Source organism: Ochlerotatus camptorhynchus, unplaced genomic scaffold (assembly GCF_037179485.1).
Source record: "Ochlerotatus camptorhynchus isolate MF236.1 unplaced genomic scaffold, CSIRO-AGI_Acam_v1.1 ptg000221l, whole genome shotgun sequence".
Taxonomy (NCBI): Eukaryota; Metazoa; Arthropoda; class Insecta; order Diptera; family Culicidae; genus Ochlerotatus; species Ochlerotatus camptorhynchus.
In genome coordinates, this window is record NW_027040711.1 from 249006 (window position 1) to 276236 (window position 27231).

At 40.5% G+C, this 27231-nt stretch overlaps 1 protein-coding gene across 1 annotated transcript; it reads right to left on the reverse strand.

Moving 5' to 3' along the window:
* Positions 1 to 4209: 4209 nt before the first annotated feature.
* Positions 4210 to 23105, reverse strand: LOC135703772 (uncharacterized). The gene is made up of 2 exons (XM_065225097.1): positions 22825 to 23105; positions 4210 to 5219 (listed from the first exon to the last, which is right to left on the reverse strand). The coding sequence occupies exons 1-2, from the start codon at positions 22958 to 22960 to the stop codon at positions 4357 to 4359; spliced, it is 999 nt and encodes a 332-aa protein (XP_065081169.1). The 5' UTR covers positions 22961 to 23105; the 3' UTR covers positions 4210 to 4356.
* Positions 23106 to 27231: the final 4126 nt, after the last annotated feature.

The following is a 27231-nucleotide window of genomic DNA, read 5'->3' on the forward strand; positions in this document are numbered from 1 at the left end:
TCAAAACTGTTCGAGATTATCATAAATGGTGCTCTGTTCGCACACTGCAAAAATTATATCGATACAGAACAACACGGTTTCTACCCGAAGCGCTCCGTGTCCACGAACCTGGTGCAGTTCACTTCTAACTGTCTGCGATACATGGATTCAGGATGGCAAGTCGATACTGCGTATATGGATCTAAAAGCTGCATTTGACCCAGTGGACCATAATATCTTGCTGGCCAAGCTGGAGATACTTGGCATCTCGTCAACGGCTGTGGGAGTCCCGCAAGGCAGTAACCTAGGACCGCTACTGTTTTCGATCTTTTTAAACGACGTCGCCTTGCTGATACCATCAGGATGCCGCGTTTTCTATGCAGACGATACGAAAATCTACAAAATTATTAAAAGCCTCTCGGACTGCTGGGATCTCCAGAATATGTTAAGTATTTTTGCTGACTGGTGCTCAAGAAATTTGATGAGTCGCATAGAAAAATGTAACATTATTTCCTATCACCGAAAATGACTATGTTCTCTACGGACGCTGTCTTGCTCGTTTAGAGCACATAAAGGATCTCGGCGTTACCTTGGACTGCAGACTCACTTTCAGAATCCACTACAATGACATCATCTCCAGAGCTAATCGACAATTGGGCTTTATTTTCAAAATTGCCGACGAGTTTCGTGACCCGCTATGCCTCAGGTCACTTTACTGCTCGCTTGTGCGATCCTTATTGGAGTCAAGTTCAGTTGTTTGGTGCCCTTTTCATGCTAGCTGGATAACTAGAATTGAATCCGTTCAACGAAAGTTTGTGAGATATGCTCTTCGTTTCCTCAACTGGCGTGACCCAACGAACTTGCCACCGTACGAGTAGCGTTGCCGTCTCCTGGGAATCTAACCATTAGAGGTGAGACGGACGGTCGCTCAAGCTATTTTCGCTGGAAAGCTGCTTACAGGTGACATTGACTGTCCAACACTGCTGTCACAGCTAAATATGCACGGAGCCGGAATTATACACAACACGAGCCAATTCGAGCAATCAGCCGGCAATTCAACAACTTTTTTTATATGTTCGACTTCAATGTATCAGCTGACGTGTTTCGTCATCGGCTACTTGGCCTTTTCCGTACCGTTTACCGTAACTATTTAGTTTAAGTTTTATTCATTTAGACAATAATTGTCAGTTGAATTTTTAAATAAACAATAAACAACAATTTCAAGAAAACTCTGCTAGATTACTTTTTCTTAGTGGTAAAAATGTAATCAAATTGAAGCTGAAATGAAGAGCTTTGAGTGTATTGGTTTATTTCCTTTTAATTCCGTTATAATTGCTTATCTGAACTGGTGTTGAGTACTTGGCACTGATGAAGTCTGCAAGTTGTAGACGAAATACGCGTATCTGTCAAAAGATAGGCAATTATAACGGAATTCAAAGGAAATAAACCAACACACTCAAAGCTCTTCATAAAGGGATTCCGTTAAGAGGTTCTTCACCCTTGGTTCAATTTTCATCCCTATTTGTGAACTCGTTGTCCTTCTCTGCATCACTACTAGTCGCTACTAGTCTCCCGAAAGTCTCCCATGTTATTTCTGATGTGTTCTACGATATTTCGAAATCCATTATCTCTGTATGATGATGTTGAGTTTCTATTTACCGTAACACCAATGCGGAAAATGGACAGTGTCTCCGGGTATTTTCTTAACGAGCATCACTCCATTGTCGTATCGAATGTGCTCCATTTTGCAGTTCTTCTTTCACTTTTACTTTGTTGACTCCATGGTATCGGGAAAGATATAAATATGTATATACATTATTAGCAATGATGTGATATAACCCCAACGGGATGGCCGTTCATAATGGTTCAACGGATGTGAAATGAGGGAACATTTAAATTTAACACGATTTAAAGAATTTCAATGCAACATAACATTTGTTCACTAACAATTAACACATTATTCAATATGTCACCCATGTTCTTGTTTTTGTTCGAACCGTATTTTCCATCCAAAAAAGCTTTTTTTTTTGTATGGAATATGCGGTTCGAACCAAAATGAGAATATAAGTTAAGTGCTTCCATGCTTCCATTTATTAACGTCCTTTTAAACAAACCACCTTGAAGAGATGGAAATAGTTCATTCAGGACGGCCAAGTCGCAACCAGCACCGAGCCGATTAGCATCCCCAGGTAGCGATAATCACGGGCTACTTAGAGTTGGCTATAACCTATTTGCTCTGTCATCGTCATCACTGACACTAGCGACTTATAAACAATAGTGCATTAGTGACAACGATGATCCCCCGTTCTTGTTCGCATTACTGACGGCAAATATCACCGCCAGCAACCCCACCGGGCACCGCGTGGAGGTAAGAATCGGATTGCAGGTGCACAGAGGTCGCAAATCGCCGGTCAGGGCAGAACCCAACAACCATTGATAGGCGTTCTTATGCTTTACCCGGCATAAGTTAAGTGGTTATCTTAACTAATGTCTGGAAGAATTTACTTGTATTTTATACAATTAGTATCAATGTTCTGTCATATCGTATCTTCAAGTAATCTTCGCAAGCGCCACATTTCGTTAAGGCTCTTTGGAACTAGATGTGATGAAATATGAAACGCACCTTTTAAAGTGAATTGCACATAACAATGTTCATCGCTTACTCACACATGAAATCCCCAACGATCAACCTCCCAAGTACCATTGCAAGCTTTATAGAGGTTTCATAGCATTCTACAAGTCGAAATCATGGTCTACAAAACCACAATAAATCCAAAATTGTTACTTGGGCTGGCAGAACGCGCCCTAACCTTCACTGAACCAAAGGGCAGGGATATGGCGGCACGTTGAAAATGTGCTTATACTTTCTGGGACACCCTATAGGATACTTTAATTCAAATCTCTCTCCCTTTACCTTTACCTTTAATTTTTGTAAGACTTCATTTTGGACAGAACTTTTCATAATGCTGCATAGGAAAAACATTCATAGTTTCATTGGTGAGTTAGTATTTTTTTTTCTCTGTTCGGGACATAAAACCACTGCGACCAGTAATTTGATCTATTGTAGTATATCCCGTGTCCTTAGTTTAGTGCATGTCGTATTAGTCCATCACTATTGAGGAATGATGAAGTGTTCGGTTTTGATACAGTTGTCATTCTTACCTTCATCGCAAGGAATCGACTCTAATTGAAAGGTCCCGCTATTTATACCCTTCGGAGTGTTGAAACACCCTCCAAAGACGCGCCCGTTTGTCACTCAAAATTGGATTCCTTAGCAACAAAAATAAGCTATGACACCGATAATGACCATGCATCAGAACCCTAGCCTTAACCACTTCAAACTAGGGAACAACGAATAGAAGATTAGGAATCACATAGGTGAAGACTAACTAATTCTTTTTTTCCTTGTTTCAAGATCATCCTCGGTCCAGGCAACCCGAAGACTTATCACTATCAACAAGGCATAAAAAGTAACAAGGACTAAGAATCAAAGGAACACCCTTTGATTACTAAAAAATCCTGTTCCTCTAGTTCGAAGTACTCAAGACTAGGAATCGGTGGTAGATCTTACATTCCAAAACGTACCACGAAAAGGTGATCTACCCACGTTACGGGCGAGTTAGCATTAAAAAAATGTTTATTTTCAAAATTATTGGGGGTGGCACGCTTGCCCCACCTCACCCTACAGCCCGAAAGAACTGCTCATGTTTTAAAACAGGAAAAATCTCCTAAAATTATTAAAATAGGGGAAATGACTCTAATCTAAGGCCTAAGCTAAGATTGGGCCCATCGCTAAAAATCTGCTATTTATCAATTTTATCTAGATAAACGCGTCATTGGGACGGTACTAATGGATATTTTTGGTTGCTATTGAAAATTTTGGTCTATTGTTGAATTTATGTATGGGCCCATATTAGGGACATTTAAGCCGACATTACATCCATTTCCCCTTTGATTTCCAATTGACATTTGAATTCTATAACACAAAAAACTGCTCATGATTGAAAGAAAATTTTATTATATTCGGGGCTAGTGTTACATTCGGGATATTGGTAATCGGGCTAGTGTTATTAAACCCTATAGGGTAAACGCTCCTATAGTTGCGGTACGTTAGAAGCGTTAAGTTCCTATAGTAGTGTATTGAGTCTACATGCACAACTATAGGAACCTAACGCTTCTAACATACCGCAACTATAGGAGCGTTTCCCCTAGTATATTTCGGATGTTCAGTAAAATGTTTCGATTAATATTCAGTTTATGTAACAAAGTTTATTGTCGACTTTTTAGTTTTCAAATTTATCCTTAGTTCGACATAAAAAATCAGTATCACTCCACCACATGCTTTCAGTTAGCTATTCCTACATCTTTACAAAGGCACTCAAACACTATCTAACGTAAGCGGAATCAGCAGACACTCGGTAAGCATTCTACTGTTCGACAAGGCAGGTAAATTGTCTACAGGTTTATATCGTATGTATAGCTTGTACATAGTAATCTTCCAGTTATTGTTCTCATGCGGATCTCTTCGCAATCCAATCATACTCTCAAACTCTCCTAGGCTGGTCAATCGATTGTCCAATCCCCTTCGGTTATTGTATACCACACCGACGGCCAGCACCAGTACACCATTTTCCGATATTCGACCCTGGCAACCATCGAACATGATGTTTGGCACCAATTGGAAACTGTACTGAAACTTTAGACTTAAAATTAGATTGATGATGTCCCTATTCCCTCGAACTTCTTCGACTCCTTGCTGACTTTCGCTTATTTCGAGCATCACTGAACAAACGGCGTCGGACCAGAATGCGCTCTCATCCAGCGAGTTGCGATTCCATTTGAGATAATACCAAGTTGTGTAATCCAGTGCCAGCAGGTTGACCGGATACTGTTCTTGCCCCGGATCTGTCGTATCGTACCCTGGTCCATTTGTTTGGTTTCCCATTGGCCCACCCGTTGCTACGAGATTTTGCATAGTGCTATTGGAAGAACTTGATTCTGCCGAAGTGGACGGAAGGACAATCGTCTGTGGATCGGAGTTCGGTGTGTTTTCTGGTGGTGCTCTATATTTGACTCGCCAAAAATGAAGGCACTGTTTTATCAGACTAGATTTTGTACTCTCCGGTGGAAGCTGTATGTTATAGCTCTGCAAATATCTGTAGATAAACTCTGGCTTAACGATGTTCTTCGAGAGCAGCGAAGTGGCATCGTGGCAATTATCCAGCATGACATTGAGTGATTCTGAAAGTGAAAGAGAAGTGATTTCGTAATTAATCAATAAACTGACCCAGTATAGTTGACATTATGTGTGAATTATTGGAAAGAAAACACCATTCGATTAACGATTTTAGGAGGAACTCAAAAGTAACAGCGTGTCACCTCACCTCACACGCCGCGCATAATAGGCCTGACTGTACCAGTAGCTTTTGGAAAATATCGGAAGAATAGGAAGAACAAGGAATAATTCTAATAGCGAATTTGTTTATTATCGGGGTTGGAACCAGATCCAACCCAGTGCGAAACCGAACTTTTTGTCAGTGCGAAACTCAACCTGAGCTAGGTTTTAAAAACAAACGATCAAACTGACGTTTGCAAGAAAACAAGCAGACCCGATCTTGATACCCGATCCAGGTTGGAACTGAATAATAAACAAATTCGCTATAAGATTAACATCAGATGAACTCTAAGGGCAGCTGATAGATCACCTTCGAGTGATACGTTAAGGAGTAAGATTTAGATTTACCACGTCGAACTCTGGTCGTCCTAAAGGTTATGAGACTCGGTTCTAGACATGCTGATGCATGCTATCAGTATCATCGCTAGTTTTTGTCACTGTGGACCTTTTAAGAGATTCCAGAACAAACTCTTCGAACACCACAATTAAATGAGGCTTCTTTTGAGAAGAGCAAGATTGAATGGTCCTATATGAGGGGGTTAGAAGGAAAGAGGGACATAGTGAGCAGGTGGGGCATAATGAGCATCCCTTAAACCAGTCCCAAACCTTTAATTGGTAGTAGCCCTAATAAACAAATACCATAAACGAACTGTATCCCACAAATGGTTTGGATGATACCTCGAACACGTCGAAGCTCTCTTTTATGGTTATTTCTATTAGGGAGGTTCAATATCACCATTGCGATGATTAATGACCAATTAATTTGTTTCGAACCATAAGAAATCCAAGGCTGAATCACAGGAAGCTCACTATGCCCCTCCTTCCCCTAACTGACTTTGATCGATTCTCTTCATCGCCGTTCTCTTTCGTTAATAATTCAGCTGCAAACACATTCCTTGATTCGTGTGCCATTCTGGATGTTAGATGAGAACCTCCTTTATCAAACTATGTGGGGCCTCAGCTCAGTCGGTAAAGGCGCAGCTACAAAGCAAGACCATGCTGGAGGTGGCTGGGTTCAATTCCCGGTCCGGTCTAGGAATTTTTCGGGTTGGAAAATTTCTCGACTTCCCTGGGCATAGAAGTATGATTGGACTTGCCGCACAATTATACCAATGCAAAAATGGTACAGGCATCGAAAACTCTCAATTAATAACTGTGGAAGCACTAGAACACTAAGTTGAGAGCACGCAATAAGCTAATATGCGATATGCAATAAGCTTGAAATGCGAAGAAGAAGGCAGAAATAGCGCAAAATCTGTTTATAAAGCTGTGGCTATCAAAAGAAAAAGTCGATGAGGAGAATCGATCAAATACACTACACCCCTTTCCTTCTAACCCCCTCATATTCAAGAACATGACAAAAGTTTTGCTTGCGTATGAAACAAGCAGGGAAAATCCGATTCCTGAGCTTCTCCTAATTGAAAAGAGTAAGCAAATATTCAATAATACTTTGCTGTAATAACCTTGCTTCTATCTGGTGGTGAGTGCTGTCAGAAGCAACATAAAACACCTTATTGCTTTTACTTTCAGGATTCTCCTCAATAATCTTATAATAGATTCTTTAGTATCTTATACTTATATTGGAGAAAACCGGGACTTTGCGGAGCAAAATAAAAAAAACTCTACTTCGTTTGATGTTTCAGACTGGAATGATCTTCCTCTTTATTTTTCATACGATCAGACCTTGTCGACCTGATCCAACTGTCATACGTAACATCGTATGGTGTTTTCGTTTAACGACATTTATCGTTTGCACTCTAAATTAGAACACATCAGCTCTTCTCTCTTCAGAAAGCATTTACAATTCAATTCACTACTACAACAATTTCTTATAATCTTCTTTTTCAAAGCTTCATACAATGCAAATCAGAACGTAAAAAATTATTACAAATTAATATACAAATTCTTCATCAATTGTTACCGCGAGGCAATTAATTTAAAACCAAAACCATAAGATAACCACATAGTTGCATCTCGTTTGCATAGCCCTAGCTGACGTTGATACCAAGGCCAAGAATATGAAATGAAAAGTAGGGCAAAAGGAGCGAGAGCTCGTTTTACATAATCTAACTGCAGTATTTACTTAGGAACGTTTCTGCGTTCAAGTAGGATAAACACGCCCACGCATGGCATGCTTGCGCATCTAGGTTACGTTTAGCTTTCCCTCTCTGTTTATCCTTAACGAAGGATATAATTATAATGTTTAAACGTTACAAATGTCTCATTCTTATTTGTAGAGCCATATCAGATCTGAGTTACAAAAAGAAATAAACTTACAAGATAACCCGAGAAATCCCAGATCTGAGAGGGCATAGTATATAAGATCCAAATAACACAAATTTACCCTTTCAAGGGCGATCGAAATCCTAGCTAATAGAATAGGCAAAATTAGGTCAAAAGTCCGGTATTGAAAGGGATATGTAAAACCCTGGACGAACCAAGTAAAAGTTTTACATAATTATAAGTTGCTAATGCAACACGTAGCTGTAAGATCACTTTGTACAATTTTGTTGAATAAAATTAAGTTTCATAGGCTACTCCAGATTCTTCTCTTTTTTGAATCCGAAAGAACTTTCGGCCTAGAAGTGAAAACTTCTCTCCTTAACCGGGGAAAAAAGTAGCTCCTAGAATCGAGAAACAGTGTCTGACCTGGAAGCGAAAGACTCTCCCTAACCGGAGAAGAAAGTAGCTTTTGGCGGCGACATTTCATGGTGGCTCCAGAGAGGAATCTTGGAGGACGTTTTCCGACGTTTTGAGCCCGCGAACTTCCAGTCAGTCGAAATCTGATTGCAAAGGACCGCAAAGTTGGCGGTTTAAGTGGGCCGTTGAGCCAAAGTGTCAATCTGACAAAGTGTGGCGTTAAGCCAAATAGCAGTCAGTCGAAATCTGACTGCAAAGAACCGCAAAGTTGGCGGTTTAAGTGGGCCGTTGAGCCAAAGTGTCAATCTGACAAAGTGTGGCGTTAAGCCAAATAGCAGTCAGTCGAAATCTGACTGCAAAGAACCGCAAAGTTGGCGGTTTAAGTGGGCCGTTGAGCCAAAGTGTCAATCTGACAAAGTGTGGCGTTAAGCCAAATAGCAGTCAGTCGAAATCTGACTGTAAAAGAACCGCAAGTTGGCAGTTCCAGTGGGCCTTTGTGCCAAATAGTGTGGCGTTAAGCCAAATAGCAGTCAGTCGAAATCTGACTGCAAAGGACCGCAAAGTTGGCGGTTTAAGTGGGCCGTTGAGCCAAAGCGTCAATCTGACAAAGTGTGGCGTTAAGCCAAATAGCAGTCAGTCGAAATCTGACTGCAAAGAACCGCAAAGTTGGCGGTTTAAGTGGGCCGTTGAGCCAAAGTGTCAATCTGACAAAGTGTGGCGTTAAGCCAAATAGCAGTCAGTCGAAATCTGACTGCAAAGAACCGCAAAGTTGGCGGTTTAAGTGGGCCGTTGAGCCAAAGTGTCAATCTGACAAAGTGTGGCGTTAAGCCAAATAGCAGTCAGTCGAAATCTGACTGCAAAGGACCGCAAAGTTGGCGGTTTAAGTGGGCCGTTGAGCCAAAGTGTCAATCTGACAAAGTGTGGCGTTAAGCCAAATAGCAGTCAGTCGAAATCTGACTGCAAAGAACCGCAAAGTTGGCGGTTTAAGTGGGCCGTTGAGCCAAAGTGTCAATCTGACAAAGTGTGGCGTTAAGCCAAATAGCAGTCAGTCGAAATCTGACTGCAAAGAACCGCAAAGTTGGCGGTTTAAGTGGGCCGTTGAGCCAAAGTGTCAATCTGACAAAGTGTGGCGTTAAGCCAAATAGCAGTCAGTCGAAATCTGACTGTAAAAGAACCGCAAGTTGGCAGTTCCAGTGGGCCTTTGTGCCAAATAGTGTGGCGTTAAGCCAAATAGCAGTCAGTCGAAATCTGACTGTAAAGAACCGCAAGTTGGCAGTTCCAGTGGGCCTTTGTGCCAAATAGTGTGGCGTTAAGCCAAATAGCAGTCAGTCGAAATCTGACTGTAAAGAACCGCAAGTTGGCAGTTCCAGTGGGCCTTTGTGCCAAATAGTGTGGCGTTAAGCCAAATAGCAGTCAGTCGAAATCTGACTGTAAAGAACCGCAAGTTGGCAGTTCCAGTGGGCCTTTGTGCCAAATAGTGTGGCGTTAAGCCAAATAGCAGTCAGTCGAAATCTGACTGTAAAGAACCGCAAGTTGGCAGTTCCAGTGGGCCTTTGTGCCAAATAGTGTGGCGTTAAGCCAAATAGCAGTCAGTCGAAATCTGACTGCAAAGAACCGCAAAGTTGGCGTTTTAAGTGGGCCGTTGAGCCAAAGTGCAAATCTGACAAAGGTCAGATAGTGCGAACATTTGGGCTCGTCAAAGCCAAGTAGGCTTATAGCCAAGTGATCTGAAAAGTTTCAGAAAATCCGGACATCGGTGGAAGTGGACATGAACGATTTGCAAAAAGAAATTGATGAATTGGTCGAGTATTTCAACGAAATCGACATTCAGGTTGCAAAATTAAAAAAAGTAAAGAAATATAAAAAGTGTCTAAATGAACCCTTTCCAAAGGGAGTGTATTGTGTAAGCAAGGCGTTTCCAGTGACCTTGTGGCGCGGTACCGATAAAGAAAAAGTGTTCCGGCAACATATTAGCAAATTCACTTTACACCACGCCACAAAGAAGTAGCTCAAGCCAGAGTAATAAAACGCCGCACTTTCCCACGGCTGAAGGCCAGAAGCAGACCACAAGCAACAAGGCTACAAGTTCATCAAATCCGGACTCCCACGGCTGAAGGCCGAAAATATCACAAAAGCTATAGGCCAACCGAAATCCTAGAAGGACGTCCAGTGGCAAGGAGCAGACCAATGGCGAGCTGCTAGGCCATTAATATCAACAAAGTTCAGATTAAAGTGTGAGTAAAATCAGAGTTGACGCTATTATATAATCAGGTAGAAATTTATAAATTAAAAAAAAAAAAAAAAAAAACAAGATGAGTGAAAAATTTGTTGTTAATAAAAACGGACACTGTCGTCTTTGTTTTGAGAAAGACGACAGTGATAACATGGTGGCCTGCGACGATTGCGATCGCTGGTTCCACCTGACCTGTGTAGGATTAGATCACATACCGAAGAAAAAAGAGCCTTGGACATGTACAAAATGTACTAAGATTAGAGTCCATTTGGCTACACAGGAAGAGCAAATACAAACTCTTCAAAACAGGAAAGAATACAAGACTAATGCAGATAGCCAAGTAGAAGCTTTCGAAGCGATCATTAAAAAAATTAATGGTATCAATGCTAGCGGACAAAACACAACGGAAAAATACATTTTAAGACAGTCATTACTGGAGTTGCCATATTTTGATGGAAACTACAAAGCTTGGCCAAGATTTAAAAAAACATACCTCGAAACCACACAGCGGGGAAATTTTTCGGACCTTGAAAATTTACACCGTATACAGAAAAGTCTAAAAGGAGATGCATTGCGCGCGGTTAGCGCACTTCTTCTCGACTCCGATAATGTGGATTTGATAATACGAAAATTAGAGGACCAATTTGGAAGTGTAGAATTGGTTTATTCTGGATTATTGCAAGAGGTTCTTGCAACTAGAAATCCTCGTTTTGAAACCCCAAAAACAATGGTGGATTTCATCTCTGCAATTGGGAATTTGGTAATTAATATGACGTGTCTTGATCATAAGGAATATCTAAATGATCAAAGATTAATTAGAGATCTGGCGGGAAAATTACCCAATGGGCTGCATCAACAATGGTTGATGCATGTAAATGAAAATAAGACATTGTCAACTATATTAAATCCATTTATCGCTCCAACACTATGTGATTTCTATGAATGGTTAAAGCCCCAAGAAAAACTGGCTACAATGTTGATAGCTGATAAGGGGATTAAAAATGAAAAGTTTTCCAGATTGGAAAGACCCGATAGAGTGAACTACCACAGTACAGGGTATCCTAAGTGCCTTAAGTGTGGACAAAATCACCGATTAACAGGATGCAATGAATTTAGAGGATTGTCTTCCGAAGAAAGAAGACAGTTTATAATGAAGAAGAAACTTTGTTTTTCATGTTGCAATCCAAATCATATATTAAAGGATTGTAGAGTAGCACGACCATGCAATATTGACGGATGTACCAGTAAACATAATCGATTGCTACATCCAAGAACTGATAAAAAAGAAAAATTAAGGAAAAGTTCTGAAACCACTATTGCGTCTGACAAAGTAAACTGTCACGTACAAAAACACAACATGGTGTATTATCAAATTTTGCCTGTTACTTTGAACAACGGAAAAGACAGTTTAAAAACTCACGTATTTTTCGATTCAGGTTCATCGGTAAGCTTAATTCATAATAGCGTAGTTGAACGATTGAATATTTCAGGATTTAATAAGCCTATGACTATAGCTTGGACAAACGGAGAGGTCCAAGAAGAAACTAAGAGTATGACCGTTCAAGTCCATATCAAAGGTGAAAACGAGAAATCGTTTTTGCTTAAGGATTTACGTACAATTAATGAACTGGCTTTACCCATGCAATCTATTGATTCAAAACAAATACAAGAACAGTTCCCATATCTAAAGGGAATAGAACTGCAATCTTACGATAAGGCAGTCCCAACGATATTATTAGGATTACCACATGCATATCTCTTTAAGGGTATTGAAGAAAGATCGCGTGGATTTTCTGAACCTATTGCCAAGAAAACAAAGTTGGGATGGGTTATATTCGGTACCAGCCGAAATAACACCGAAAACAAAAATCATGTGTTTGTAATGAATGAGGTGAATGAAGAAGAAAAAACAATGAAGGAGATAATGGCAGATTACTTCTCTACAGAAGCCTTTGGCGTAAAGGTACCTCAGAGCGAATTAATATCAAAATTAGACGAACGCGCTCTAAAAATTATGCAAGAAACATGGAAACCAACTGATAAGGGTTACGAAATCGGCCTCTTGTGGAAAAATGATAAGGTCGAATTTCCAAATAGTTTTTCTACGGCTCTGAATCGCTTTCTGTTATTAGAAAAGAAATTAGAGAAGGATTCTTCTTTAAAAGAATGGTATAGTACACAAATTGATGAGTATGTAAGGAAAGGATATCTTAAAAAGTTAAGTCCTGATGAGTATATGATTGATACTGCGAGAACCTTTTACATACCTCATTTTATAACTATCAACCAAAGTAAACAACCGCCTAAACCAAGAATGGTATTTGATGCGGCAACTAAGATTGATGGAGTTTCTTTAAATTCACAATTATTAGCAGGACCTGACATGACAGAGTCAGCTCTTGATATAAAGATGAGATTTAGAGAAGGTCCAATAGCAATAACCGGGGATATTCAGGAGGCCTTCCATCAGGTGAAAATCAGAAAAGAAGATCGAGAATCACAAAGAATGGTATCTCGAAAGCAACCTAATACAAGATTGGACATCTATGAAATGCAAGTAATGACCTTTGGAGCTACTTGCTCACCAGCTTGTATGCAATTTGTCAAGAATGAAAATGCTAAACAATTCATAAATGAAAGACCTAAAGCAGTTGAGGCTATAATTAAAAATCACTATGTAGATGATTATTTAGACAGCTTCAACGAAGTAAAAGAAGCTGTAAAAACTGTATCAGACATCATTCAGATACATGATAAAGCTAACTTCCGAATAAGGAATTTTATATCAAATTCGAAGTCCTGCTTGAAGCAATTACCAAATGATAGAATCTCTCCAATAAAGGAAGTGAAACTGAATGATAACGAAAATGTATATGAAAAGGTCCTGGGTATGTATTGGGACACGCAAAACGATAAACTTACATTTAAAATCAACATTCCCAATTTAGTAATGTTGGAACCGACAAAAAGACAAGTGTTGTCTTTTATTATGAGTGTGTATGATCCTCTTGGGTTAATCGCACATATAACAATCCAATCTAAAATAATAATGCAAGATTTATGGCGACGTGGTATAGACTGGGATGATAAAATTCCCGATGACATAAATAAGACTTGGCAAACCTGGATTAATAGATTGTCTTCCCTATCTAAGATAAAAATCCCAAGATGTTACTCTTATTTTAAAGGCGTGATACGTCGAGAACTTCATGTTTTTTGCGACGCCTCACTGAACGCTTTCGCTACTGTTATATATATGAGAACAGTAAGCAAAGACGGCATTGATGTAACGATTGTTGCTGCCAAATCAAAGGTTGCTCCCACGAAAATAATGTCAATACCTCGTTTAGAACTACAAGCTGCTGTATTAGGGACAAGATTATCTAATACAGTACAGAGAGCATTAAGACTACAAATAGACCAGGTTATATACTGGTCCGATTCAAAAACAGTCATAAGTTGGATCAAATCTGAATTAAGAAAGTTCAAACAATTCGTTCAATACCGTGTTAGTGAAATCCTCGAAAGCACCGTTGAATCACAATGGAAATATATTAGTTCAGCAGCAAACCCGGCTGATGAAGGAACTAAAGTAAGGCAATCGAAATCGTCTTGGATTGAAGGACCCGCGTTTTTGAAGCTGGACGAGAAACATTGGCCATCCGTGAATGGGGACAATCATAGTTCAGACTTAAGTCATGAAGAATTACGTCCCGTACATTCGATAAAGGGCATAAGCAAACCAAATTTAGATTGGCTGAACGTTAAATGGTGTTCGGATTGGGACCGTTTAAAGAGGTCTGTATGCATTACAATAAAATATATAGAGTGGCTTAGGTCTAAAACAAACAAAGAATTGAGATTCGATAAGACCATCAGTGCTGTTGATATGGAAAGGGCAGAAATTTTGCTGATTCTGAAAACTCAATGGGATGCATTTCCAGATGAGTTAACGGAACTCAATGTTAAACAGACGGTTGACAAATCTAGCAAAATACGAACGCTAACACCATTCCTAGATCAAAATGGTACAATAAAATCAGAAACACGATATAAGGATGCAGAGTGCGTTCCTTATGCGGCTCGATATCCTTACATACTTCCAACAAAGCATCATGTAGTTGATTTAATATTGAAAAATCAACATGAACAGTTTAAACATAAAAAAATGAAGGCTACGATAGCAGCAGTGCAACAAAAATATCATGTTATCCAAATAGATGCTGGAATGAAGAGGACAATAAAAAAATGTCAACATTGTAAAAATGAAAATGCGAAGATAAATACCCCTAAAATGGCACCTCTACCTGAGTGTCGATTGCAACCGTTCGTGAAACCATTCACCCATACCGGAGTAGATTACTTTGGGCCGTACAATGTGTCCATCGGACGGAGAACAGAAAAACGATGGGGAGCATTGTTTACATGTATGACAACAAGGGCAGTATATCTTGAAATAGCCCATGATCTGTCTGCAGATGCATTTTTATTATGCTTGAACTCAGTGCAGAACAGACGAGGCAGAATAAAATTCCTTTATAGCGACAACGGTACTAATTTTGTAGGAGCTGACAATGAACTAAAAAAGATTCAGCACAGACTTGCGTCAAGAGGAATTGAATGGCATTTCAACCCTCCATCATCTCCACACTTTGGTGGAGCATGGGAAAGGTTGGTTCAAGAAGTTAAAAGTCTTTTACCAAATCAAACTATGCCAGAACACACATTCCGTGCGTTATTAACAGAAATCGAAAATATAATAAATAGTAGACCTTTGACGAAAATATCTTTAGATGCCACGGATGACGAACCACTCACTCCAAACCACTTCCTAATTGGTTGTGCCAGCGGTGCCGAACCATCATTGAATGATGTGTCGAAGGCAGAGGCCACTAGACAACAATGGAAGAAAGTGCAGTCTATGGCTAAAACTTACTGGGATAGGTGGTTACACGAATACCTTCCTTCATTAGCCAAAAGATCAAAATGGTCGGAAGCTGTGAAAAATGTAAAGGAAGGAGACATCGTTATGATTGCTGAAGATGATCAAAAGGCAAAGTGGAAAAAGGGAGTTGTTTTGAAAACACATGTAGGCAAGGATGGTCAGGTAAGATCGGCTGTTGTGAAAACAGCCTCTGGAGAATACACTCGACCAGTAGTTAAATTGGCTATTATGGATGTTGAGCCGCCAGGAGAAGCTTCTTCAAATGAAGACAATAAAAAAGAACAAGTAGCATCAAAACGGGTGTTGAAACACCAAGATGTTGAAACTATCATTAAAAAAGATTGCTTTGTGGGAATGATACACAAAGTAAATGACGAAACACTCGCGGAATAACGATCATATATAAGTAAACCTAGAAGGATTTACGGGCTCCGGAATGTTACCGCGAGGCAATTAATTTAAAACCAAAACCATAAGATAACCACATAGTTGCATCTCGTTTGCATAGCCCTAGCTGACGTTGATACCAAGGCCAAGAATATGAAATGAAAAGTAGGGCAAAAGGAGCGAGAGCTCGTTTTACATAATCTAACTGCAGTATTTACTTAGGAACGTTTCTGCGTTCAAGTAGGATAAACACGCCCACGCATGGCATGCTTGCGCATCTAGGTTACGTTTAGCTTTCCCTCTCTGTTTATCCTTAACGAAGGATATAATTATAATGTTTAAACGTTACAAATGTCTCATTCTTATTTGTAGAGCCATATCAGATCTGAGTTACAAAAAGAAATAAACTTACAAGATAACCCGAGAAATCCCAGATCTGAGAGGGCATAGTATATAAGATCCAAATAACACAAATTTACCCTTTCAAGGGCGATCGAAATCCTAGCTAATAGAATAGGCAAAATTAGGTCAAAAGTCCGGTATTGAAAGGGATATGTAAAACCCTGGACGAACCAAGTAAAAGTTTTACATAATTATAAGTTGCTAATGCAACACGTAGCTGTAAGATCACTTTGTACAATATTGTTGAATAAAATTAAGTTTCATAGGCTACTCCAGATTCTTCTCTTTTTTGAATCCGAAAGAACTTTCGGCCTAGAAGTGAAAACTTCTCTCCTTAACCGGGGAAAAAAGTAGCTCCTAGAATCGAGAAACAGTGTCTGACCTGGAAGCGAAAGACTCTCCCTAACCGGAGAAGAAAGTAGCTTTTGGCGGCGACATCAATGTTAACCTTTCTTATTCTTTTAGAACGCCTAGGGGCGAAATCTGTTGACTTTTCAACCTCACTTTTCAAATTCTCGAACACGTATTTACGTTTCCTGCCTCTTCTAACTTCTTCTTCAGTAAAACCATGGAATGCCTCGTTGCTGTCACTTGACTCGGGTTGCAATTGTCGTCGACTTAACAACACATTTGGCTTCCCAGAGAAGTCCCGATCCTTCCCGCATAAACGCGAACCATAAATTGACCTTACCTAAAATGGTTAAAAATTGTTTATAATCTCTGCTAAACTTTAACTGAAATGGTTATGGAACTTTACATGAACGTTTAATGATAAAGTTTCAACCTTATGTATTATGGTTTTGTGGAACTGGACCTTACAAATAATGGGTTGTTAAGAACCATTACCGTTCCAAATTCTTGTTTTCTCCATACATTTTCGGAAAGAGAACTATATTAGAACCTTTTAACTTATGGTTTGAGAACTTTAATGGTAATGGTTATGGTAGTCAGTAAGGTCCACGAATGGTTTTGTAACATCGATCAACTTTATGTGGAATATATCGCGAATTGGTTGCCTGTAATTTACTGATTACCAATTCACGATATATTCCACGTAAAGTTGAGCGATAATACAAAACCATTAATGGACCTTACTGACTGCCATAACCATTACCATTAATGTTCTCAAATCATAAGTAAAAACGTTCTTATATAGTTCTCTTTCTGAAAATGTATGGAGAAAACAAGAATTTGGAATGGTAATGGTTCTTAACAACCCATTATTTGTAAGGTCCAGTTCCAAAAAACCATAATACATAAGGTTGAAACTTTATCATTAAACGTTCATGTAAAGTTCCATAACCATTTCAGTTAAAGTTTAGCAGGGATTATAAACAATTTTTAACCATTTTAGGTAAGGTCAATTTATGGTTCGCGTTTATGCGGGTTACATATGCGAAGCTGTCCTCGATGCGCCATTGTTGGCACGTTTCCAATTCGAATCAGTGAAGATTGTTCAGCCTTTGCCGTCTAAGTTGAGGTATTTCAACTCGTTGTTCACAGCCCTTCGGCAGCCACACGAGCCGTCAGTTGACGTTGCTTGTTTTTTTTTTTTTTTTACTTGGCTCCTATCTGTATCAATCTGGATCCAACGTCGAAAGGATGAACCCAATCAATTAATCTTCGCAATCACCAACTGAACCACCGAAAAATCCTTTCACCTTGATGGCAACCTTCCACAAAATGGCCAAATGTCCTTGTAAAGGACAAACACTTTTGTAACAGCGAGATTTACGGCAAAACTGAGCCGGCAAGGAAACAACTGCAGCGAGCAGTAAATTGGTTGCGAACTTCCCGTCGGCTTTGTATCAGGCGTCCTTTGATGCCACCGCTATATGCTACGGGTAGCTTTATCACCGACGAAGCTTTATTCCACCGCATAAAGTGGAAAACGAGAAAACGGCCGTATTCACCACTAACTTCACTTTATCACTCGTCGTCAACTTTAGTATCTTATACTTATATTGGAGAAAACCGGGACTTTGCGGAGCAAAATAAAAAAAACTCTACTTCGTTTGATGTTTCAGACTGGAATGATCTTCCTCTTTATTTTTCATACGATCAGACCTTGTCGACCTGATCCAACTGTCATACGTAACATCGTATGGTGTTTTCGTTTAACGACATTTATCGTTTGCACTCTAAATTAGAACACATCAGATTCTATCCGTTATTTCCTAGAAATTTGCTCCATTACAGTCGCATTCTTAGTCTGACAAGAATTTTCTTTAATTTCTCTCCATAATTTTCTTTATAATTCGTTTGAAATGTTCTTCGGAAAGCTCTTGGTACGCCATTTAGAATTATGAAAAGTATTCTTCTAAAATTTAATTGGATTTAACCACAGAATGAGAATTTTACTCAGAATTCTCTTGAAATTCTTCTCAAAATGTCCTTTGTTAGTTGAGTCTCAGTAAATGTTTCACTGAATCTCAGCATTGCAGAACTGCTCGGCTTTTGGAATCTCGGCGAAAAAATTTAAGTGTGTAAGTTTAGGACAGTATCCAGTGGCGATGACGTCTTTCGTATGACAGCTCAGCTCAACGATGAGCCCAATGAGCTGGATTACCGAGGTGAAGCAGTCGGTTAAGTTGTGTGAGTAAAACCCCTGTACGATACATGCAATTAGTGACGTCGCTGATTGCGTTTACGTTGATTTTTTGGATTACTAATAGAACCATATTTCACTATCTGCTTCACCTCTCTCTGTACTCATTGGATGAGCCCAGCAGGAAAGCAATGGAACCTGATGGAACGAACGTTATGGATCGCAAGCAGTGTTCCCAGCGCTTCTGTTTTCGTTGCCCCAAAATCTCCCCTCTAGAACCGGTAATACAGGTTGAACCGCTGGGGCGGTCTTCTAGATCTCGAAGAACGCCTTGGTAGCTGTACCTCAGGCTGCACCGTTGGTGTGCTTGCAGCAGCCGATTCGAAACTGGAAGATGTGGTGCTCGACGTAGAGGACGATGACGACATATCCGAGCTGGTAGTCGGACAGGTAGGAGGTGACAACGTTGACGTTCGAATAATATCGCTTTCAGTCGTAGTTGGCGGATCCCACGTATCGAGTTGAGCTTGCAGTGGGAGTTGCTTCTGCTTAGATCACTGGCTGGATCCAGAAACTTGCTCCGAGCTAGTTGACATTCAACTTCTCAACTGGTTCAGGTACTATCGAACTAAACGACTATCGGTCAAGACGTTGTATATCACTTGGCGTAGACGAGATCGCTTGGGCTAAAGGACCTCATTCCGAGGGGCACGCAATACAAAGAACCGGTGCGTTGAAGTTAAAATGCAATCAAAGGACTTAAAGTAATTAATGCGTTTTGAAGTAGTACTGACGGTAATTAAAATTATCTATCCGTAATTAATGTAGTTAAAAGTATTGAAAATGTAATTAATGTACTTTAATTACGAAATTTCAACTGTAATTAAAGGAGTTAAAAAGTATTTAATGTTCTATATTGTGTAATTAATGTAATTAAAGCAGTAGTTAATGGAGTAAATTTAATTACAGTCGTTGCTTGCGTTGAAGTTAAAGGTTATTGCGTGTCCCTAGCCTCATTCTGGACTTCTTCTGGTCGACCGGTGACGGTTCCGGCAGTGGACGTTCTGGCGATGGACGTAGCAGTTCGAAACAGGTGCGTAAACGTCGTCCGAACATGATCTCCGACGGTAATAGACCTTCTGGCGCTGACCGGTTAGGTGTGCTTCGGTAGGCCAGCAAGAACGTATCCAAGGCTTTGTCTGTCGAACTTCTCCCCTCTTCAAGCTTCTTGATCGGTCGCTTGAACGTGTCGACAAATCGCTCTGCTTGGCCGTTTGATTGTGGTTGAAGCGGTGCAGTTGTTACGTGGTCGATTCCATTCGTCTTGCAGAACTGAGCGAATTCCAAGCTTGTGAATTGGGTGCCGTTGTCTGACACCAACGTTTCCGGCATCCCCAGGCGTGCGGAGATACTGCGGAGGATGTTTATAGTTGCCGAAGGGTGCCAGTCGGTTGACTTTGTAGATGCCCCGGTGGGTGTTGACGAGATTACTTGATGATTCGTCGACTTCAAGCTGCAGGTACGATTCTGACATGTCGATGATGCTGAATACCTTGCAGTTGGCGAGGTTGATGAAGATGTCTTGCGGCAACGGCAACGGGTATTGGTGCGGCTGGAGAGCGTCGTTCAAGACCGTTCACCTTCCGAACCACCACAATCGGAGCAGCAAACTCCGAATAGTCGATTGGCGTGATGATCCGCAAGCGCTCGAGACGGTCAAGCTCATCATCGACAGCCTGGTACATGGCGTAGGCCACGAGACGTTTTGGACGAAACACTGACCTTTGTCCCGGCTTGAGGTCGAGCTTCACTGTTACTTTGGTACACCGTCCGAGGTTTTTTTTTTTCCTTTGGTTTGTTTTTTCCGTCGATCTTGTTTTCCGTGCTGAGCACCAATGCTACCGACGTGCCAGGAAGGCAGCTCCCACACCTGGACCCTACCTATCGACCCATCAACTCATGAACCGGGGACCAACGGCTTTACTTCCCATCCGAAGGAAGGCGTGATCAGAGATGTTATGCCTTAGAAAATCCCGGCGGCGCCGACTGGGATTGTACCCAGGCCTGCTGGGGTGAGAGGTAATCACGCTTACCACTACACCACCGGCGCCGTTTCACCGTCCGAGGTTGGTGCTAAACACTTGGGGTAGGCAGCCTTGAGCCGCTCTACGATGGATGAAGAGGAATTGCTGACCTGTAGACAGAAGACGTTCATCGGAACGGACTCGAGCTGGAATGCTTCCACCAAATCCAAACCCAGGATGTGTAGATCTTGTGCGACGACGTAGATCGTTCCCACTTACGTTACGTCGTTGACGGTGATCGAGCAATCGAACTCCGATAGTAGCATCAGAGGATCGCCCGATGCGGTTTTCGCGTTCACTGACGGTGATCTGGTTGGTGGTTTTCCTAGCTGCTTCCAGGTCTCAGATGATACGATGGTGATGTCCGAAGCAGAGTCGAACCGAAACACCGGAATAAACTTTCTTCTCCCTCGCATATTCTTCACAGCAACCTGGACAGCCTTCGTAGGCACTGTTCTCTTTCGTCTCTTCACCCGCTTCCGAGAGGACTTTCGATCACTTTCACAGTAACCTTCTTTATGTCCATATTGGTTACATTTCGCGCACTTATGGTCTTTGTACTCACAGTCCCTTTTATAGTGCATCGATCCACACTTCCAATAGGAACTACACTACGCAACGACGATGAAGCACTGAAATGCTCCTGCCGCGTTCGTTGCTACTTCCGGAACCGCTGCTTGATAGCGTTCACTGCACTATTGGGTCGCTTGATCATCGCAGTGTCATGCCGAAGATTCAAAAGGCGTTGGCATTCGGTGGACAACTGCTCAAGAGTGACATCCGTCTTCTCCTCGATGCGCGCCAACAATCGGGTTCGGATCTCTGCATCTGACTCCGACTTCAAACCGCAGACGCATATCAGAGCCTTAAATTTATCTTCCGAGAGATTTCCCAGCTCGAACTCAACGCCTGTTTTGTCCATTTAAGACGAATCGCCGTGGAAACATAATTTCTATTATCGCCTTGAAATTTCAAGAGCACAAATATCAGCTCTCACAAAACATACAACAATGAAACTGGAACTCCATGTGTACTGCAGTGCAGCAAGTAGGGATTTTCAATTTCATAAGCGATATCAATACAGTGTCCAAGATTTGTGCTCTAGAAAACTTGAAGTGATATTTTTGGATTCTTCAAGGAATTACCTTAAACAGCGGGAAAACGAAAGGGACGACAAATGGACATTTCCTCATCTGTTTGCATCACATTAGATCTGTTCCCGCACTTGCTTTTTTGCTTTTGGTGTATTGCTGCAGCTTTCTGTTTGTTGCTGTAAGAAAATAATATGGTGCAGAACGTACGGGAAAATACTTTTGCTTCTTACTGTACAGAATCTAACAGAAAAGCAAGTACGGGAACAGACCTTTTGATTCAAGCATGCTTGCATAGCGGACCGTACTGGCACCTAATCCTCGAAAAGCCGCCAGTTGGCACTCATTAGTTCCGTAAACAATAAATTAATCATAAATTGATCGACTGCAAATAATGGCTTGCTAAAACACAATTATCCACATTTTATGTAAAAACCTTCGCATTAAAAAAAAATTAGAGCCACAATTGATTTGTATCCAGATAAATTCCTATAAAGTAAATCTATTAGATTAAAAATTCAAATGCATACAACGCGATGAGCCCATACATTAAAAATTGGATATAGTCACGCAGATCCGAATTATGTTTAAGCAGCATTAGATAACTTGACGTCTGGTTCTGCTCTTTTAGTTGGACCGGTTTATCATGCATAGCACAAAAGTGACGTCACTGTTATATTCACCAGAGAATGAAAAAAAAAAACCTGTTCGTCCGAAGTTGAGCATTTTTTTTTTGTAACGTTCTGCGGTATAATAAAACTATGAAACCTTATTCCTAAAATGCGTCTATCTTTCGTAATAAATCATAATTGTCGCCATTACAAAGGACGGACGGATGACAACCAATTGAGAATAAACAATAAATTTTCGCTGAGGATAAATTTAGCACTCATTCGTGTACGACGCTTCGCATAAACATCTAATCAATTAAATGACTAGGTATACAGTGCGATTGTCTGTTTCATTATAGCTGATAGACGAAAAGAGAGTACGAATAAAAATCGGTAATAGTAGATAAGAGGTCAATGATAAGGTATAGCAACTTCCTCCCAAACCATTTCTAAGAATGAATGCTAAACAACTTTGTTCCATGCTTCACAAACAAACTAGTGGCTACTCACTCTCGAGCGTAATCTCCTTGATAGTATTTTTAGAGATGATATTTCCTATAGTCAGTGTGACTTTCCGCACCTCGGGATCGGTTTGGGTGAAAAAATCCGCAATCCCATTGCGTTCGTGGTCCGCCGAAATCACCATTATGGTTGGCACATGAATTATACCTACATCTAACACTAAGAATAACTACGCAAAATGGCACTAAAATACTAAAGGACAATAGAAATCCATTTATTCAAATACGAATCCGGGACGAAGAGCGAGAAAATAATATGTTCACATGCAAGAATTGCCGATTTTTGTTATGAACTCGATTGACATTTGCTCGTAAATTTGTTTTCCGTTTTGGTCACATGTTCGCCGGTAGCGCAGTCAGGGTGGCCAGACCTACCGATTTATCGGTAGTCCTTCCGATTTTCGGGATGCCTACCGATTCACAGACGAATGGTTAAAAACTACCGATTTTTCATTTTTCCTACCGAGAATTACAGATGTTTTGCAATTTAAAAAAATGTTCAATACCAATGTTTTGTTTACGTGTAGTCAGAATTAGCATTAGAATTATAAATATTCATTTCGACACGTTTAAAGCAGTAGAACTGAAGGACAGTGTATTGTTCTGGAGCAGAGTACCGCCCCCCCCCCCCCCCCCACCCCGCTTTCTTAAGACGGCCTACCGATATCTATACTGATAACAGTTTTGAGAAGCTACCAATAAAAAAAATATCTGGCCACCCTGAGCGTAGTCACGGCAAACTTGTTGGTAACGAATAACACGCTATTTCAAAACTACCCAAATTTGGGTACAATCCACCCAGATCGATCATAACTGAACCTACCCAAAAATGTGTAAACTGTGTTGGGAGCTCGGTTGGGAGTGACAAGCTGACAAATGAACAGCGTCGATCGGATTCATGTCAATGTTGTTTATTTGTCAACTTGTCACTTCCAAGATAGTTTACCCATTTTTGGATAGGTTCAGTTTTGACCTATCTGGGTGGATTTTCCGCAAATTTGGGTAGTTTTGAAATAGCGTACACACTGGTGTAAATCTGACATGGCATAATTGGGAGATTGCCGTAAAAGCTCGACGCAGATGTCGCCACTGCATGATGATGATAATGTTGACAGACTGCATATATAATTCGTGATAATTAGCATTAAATCATTATTTTCATCAAGCCTGCGTAAAATCCTTCCAATATAACATTCGAATTGAAGAAGAAAATGTTTTCACGATCAGACTGATGTGCATCTTTGACTTTTCCAGATGAACTTTCATAAGATATATTCATTTCATTCCACAGCTCCATCAATGCTGTATCGTACATATGATCGAGTATGATGTAAACAAAAGTAAATTGCTCAATTACTCAAAATAAAGATGACTTGTCATCTTGTTATCACTTTATAAACCACCGAGCACCATTTTATAGTATGGTGCGTGTTGAGTAAATCAAGTTCCGTTGAAAAAGGCTAAAATGAACATTTATTGAATATTGCCGTCCTATACAACCATTTCTCCATTATCACCAGCATGATCTTTCCTAAGTAAGTTCACTTAATTTCCACTTTCATCGTAGTGGAAATCACAAATATTCACCATTTTCCGAAAAATGCAGCTGCGCAGGAAGTAACCTCTACCTGTGGGTGCAAACTTGTTATGCATAATTTTCCATGAAAACATCTCCGATCCATACCGAAATAATAACAGTTAGTTTGCAAACACGTTTTCTTACACGATTCAAGTAAAAGTTTCCACCGGAAATTATTAGTTTTTCTTTATGTACCGATTTGCCCCAAAAATCGTCTGTTTTACTTGGAAAATTTGGAAACTATCCTCCTTCTAGCAGTTCTCACTTCGAAATGTAGGTGGCGAAAGCTTGGAAAAGTTTCACTGCAAGACGCCAATTGGCGAATCAAAGCAAACCCTAAACAGCAAAAAAATGTAATATCGATCAATGTAATTCAAGCTGATGTATGAAATAATGATGTAATAGCAAAAAGCAGATACAATATTACATCAATGGATGTAATTTTGTTCGCAAAATCGATGTACATCGTACAACGTTATATTACACAACCGATGGATTGACCTGGTTGCAGCAGTTTGGATGTAATATTCAACAACTTTTTTTCTGTGTAATAAAAATAACCATAAAAGAGAGCTTAACGACGTGTTCGGGGTATCATCCAATCCATTTGTGGGATAGTTTACCCATCCGGGATACAGTTTGTTTATGGTATTTGTTTATTAACGAAGCCAAAACTGGTCATGTGACACCTAGTTTTAAGATCCGCAATTACAAAAATGATGATGTACCCTAGGATGTACCTAAAAAAATGTCATGCAATTTGACAGATATCAAAACGTCATTACCATTTTCACCCAATCGTCACTTTGATTCTTCAATTGTAGACAAACACTCTAAGCTACGATTACCTAAAATTTTTGGTAAAAAAATATCGTCTGTGATTTCCGAGGTGATTTCTATATGGAGGCGTGATTTATGATACAATATACAGCTGCCTATAATCGCATATCAGTCCCATATGGATTTTCGTAAATTTTGAGTTAACGATATCCACTATCATCTGGCATCTACTTTCATATTATGTGATAAAACTACGAACTGTGATCATGAAAAATGTGAAAACAATATCAGTTTTGGCAGTTCATTTGGCTCAAAACACTCTCTTCGTCCATCTCTCCCTCTGAGTATTTCTAGTTTCGACCGGTTGCTAGAGCTTTTTGACGTTTAGAGCAACCGTAACGGTCGTTGTCATTTGCGCGACTATTTTAACAGCGCACAGCGCTCTCATTTTAGTTTAGTCTGTCTTCTCCACACCGGTCGCTGCTATCGCGGTTATCAATTTACTCACCGTAGTCCGTACCGGTAGTGAGCATTTTGACATTTCTACGAATAGCTACCATTTCTTCCGCGCTGCTAAATTTGGTAACGTGCTTCTCATCGAGAAGCCGACTGCTATTTTAGTTACTCGTATGGTGTAACGTTTTACGTTTTTTTAAATAGTTTTTCGTTGAAATCTAATTTAATTAACAGTTAAATCTTTTTTTTATGTCAAGTTTGCTAAGAAATGAAATATTTCAACCGTGTTAATAAAATCAGACCATTACTGTGTCGATTTTACAACTTTGCCATATTTACTGTGTCTAGGCTACAACTTCGCCATAAAAGCTCAACTTATAGTGAGCTGTATTATATTGTACATGCTTTCTGGAGGCGCCATGAAGTCCGTCACCATTCGAAAGGTTTGGCGCAACTCTCGAATAAAGAGGGAGTTTTTAAAAGATGACCTATTTGAATAGGAAAAGGTCGTTAGGAATTTTCCTGCTTGCCAAATTATTCTGACTCATCCATTTCGCTTTCGAATCGGCTGGATAACAGAAGTGCGCGAATTACTTAACGTTTTCGAGTTATATTAAATCAAATTGATTTTGTGCGATAAGTTTCTCTAAAGGTACTAAATAGTAGTGAGTGAGTTTTTATCAACCAGTGGTTTTTTAAACGTTTTCTTTATTTTTGTACAGTGGACATAAGTCCGTATTAAGTTCCGCGTAGTCTGTTCAGTGCGTTTATTTATGAAATTGTACAAAAAAGATAATTTTATAGAATTTTGTTAAAATTTAGAATTGTATAAGTAATGTGAGTTCGCGTTGGATTTCCAGCGCTTTGCGCTTTTTTTGTACGGGCTGGATATACGTTCCGTTCGGCTATCGTCAACGCCGAATCGGGGGTTCCATCTGTGGCATCGCCATCATCGTTCGTGGGAGACGGACATTTCCCGTGACTCGTGCGCTCTGCTAAGGCCAGCATTTTCGAAGGTAGCTAAACGGAGGTGGGTGAAGTTCGCTAATCTTCGAAGCGAAATATCTTCCGACGGTCGCCAATCATCCGTCGACGAGATCCCTTCCACTACAACCCCGTGGACCATTATTTCCGAGAGCTCGGACCGTGTGAGTGCGTCACCAAAAGCGTGCCGCGGTCCGGATTCAATCCAACGGGAGAGGGGGTTCATTTCATCACGGATGGTCATAGCGGAAACAAAGTACGCGAAGCCGTCCAAAGTTAAGTTGGCCTCTTCTCTTTGCGGAGCGAATCTCCCGGGACAGCACGACTTCTCGTCGTGGCTCAGCTCTCGATTGCCAAATCGGAAGTCTTCCGTCCAGCCGCCACTCCCTCCGCAACTCTAATTCGGCCATACCGCGTACGAGTCACCTTCCGTTGCTACGCGCCATACTGCAGCACGTGAGCGGCACCATCACGTTTACGCCGCCATCGCTACACCGCCTGGAAGGTCGTCTATCGCCGCCATCATCGAGTCGAGCCCTCATCGGACAGCAGTCAGCGTTAAGTAAAACCTGCGCAGGTATGTGAGAGCATGTTTAA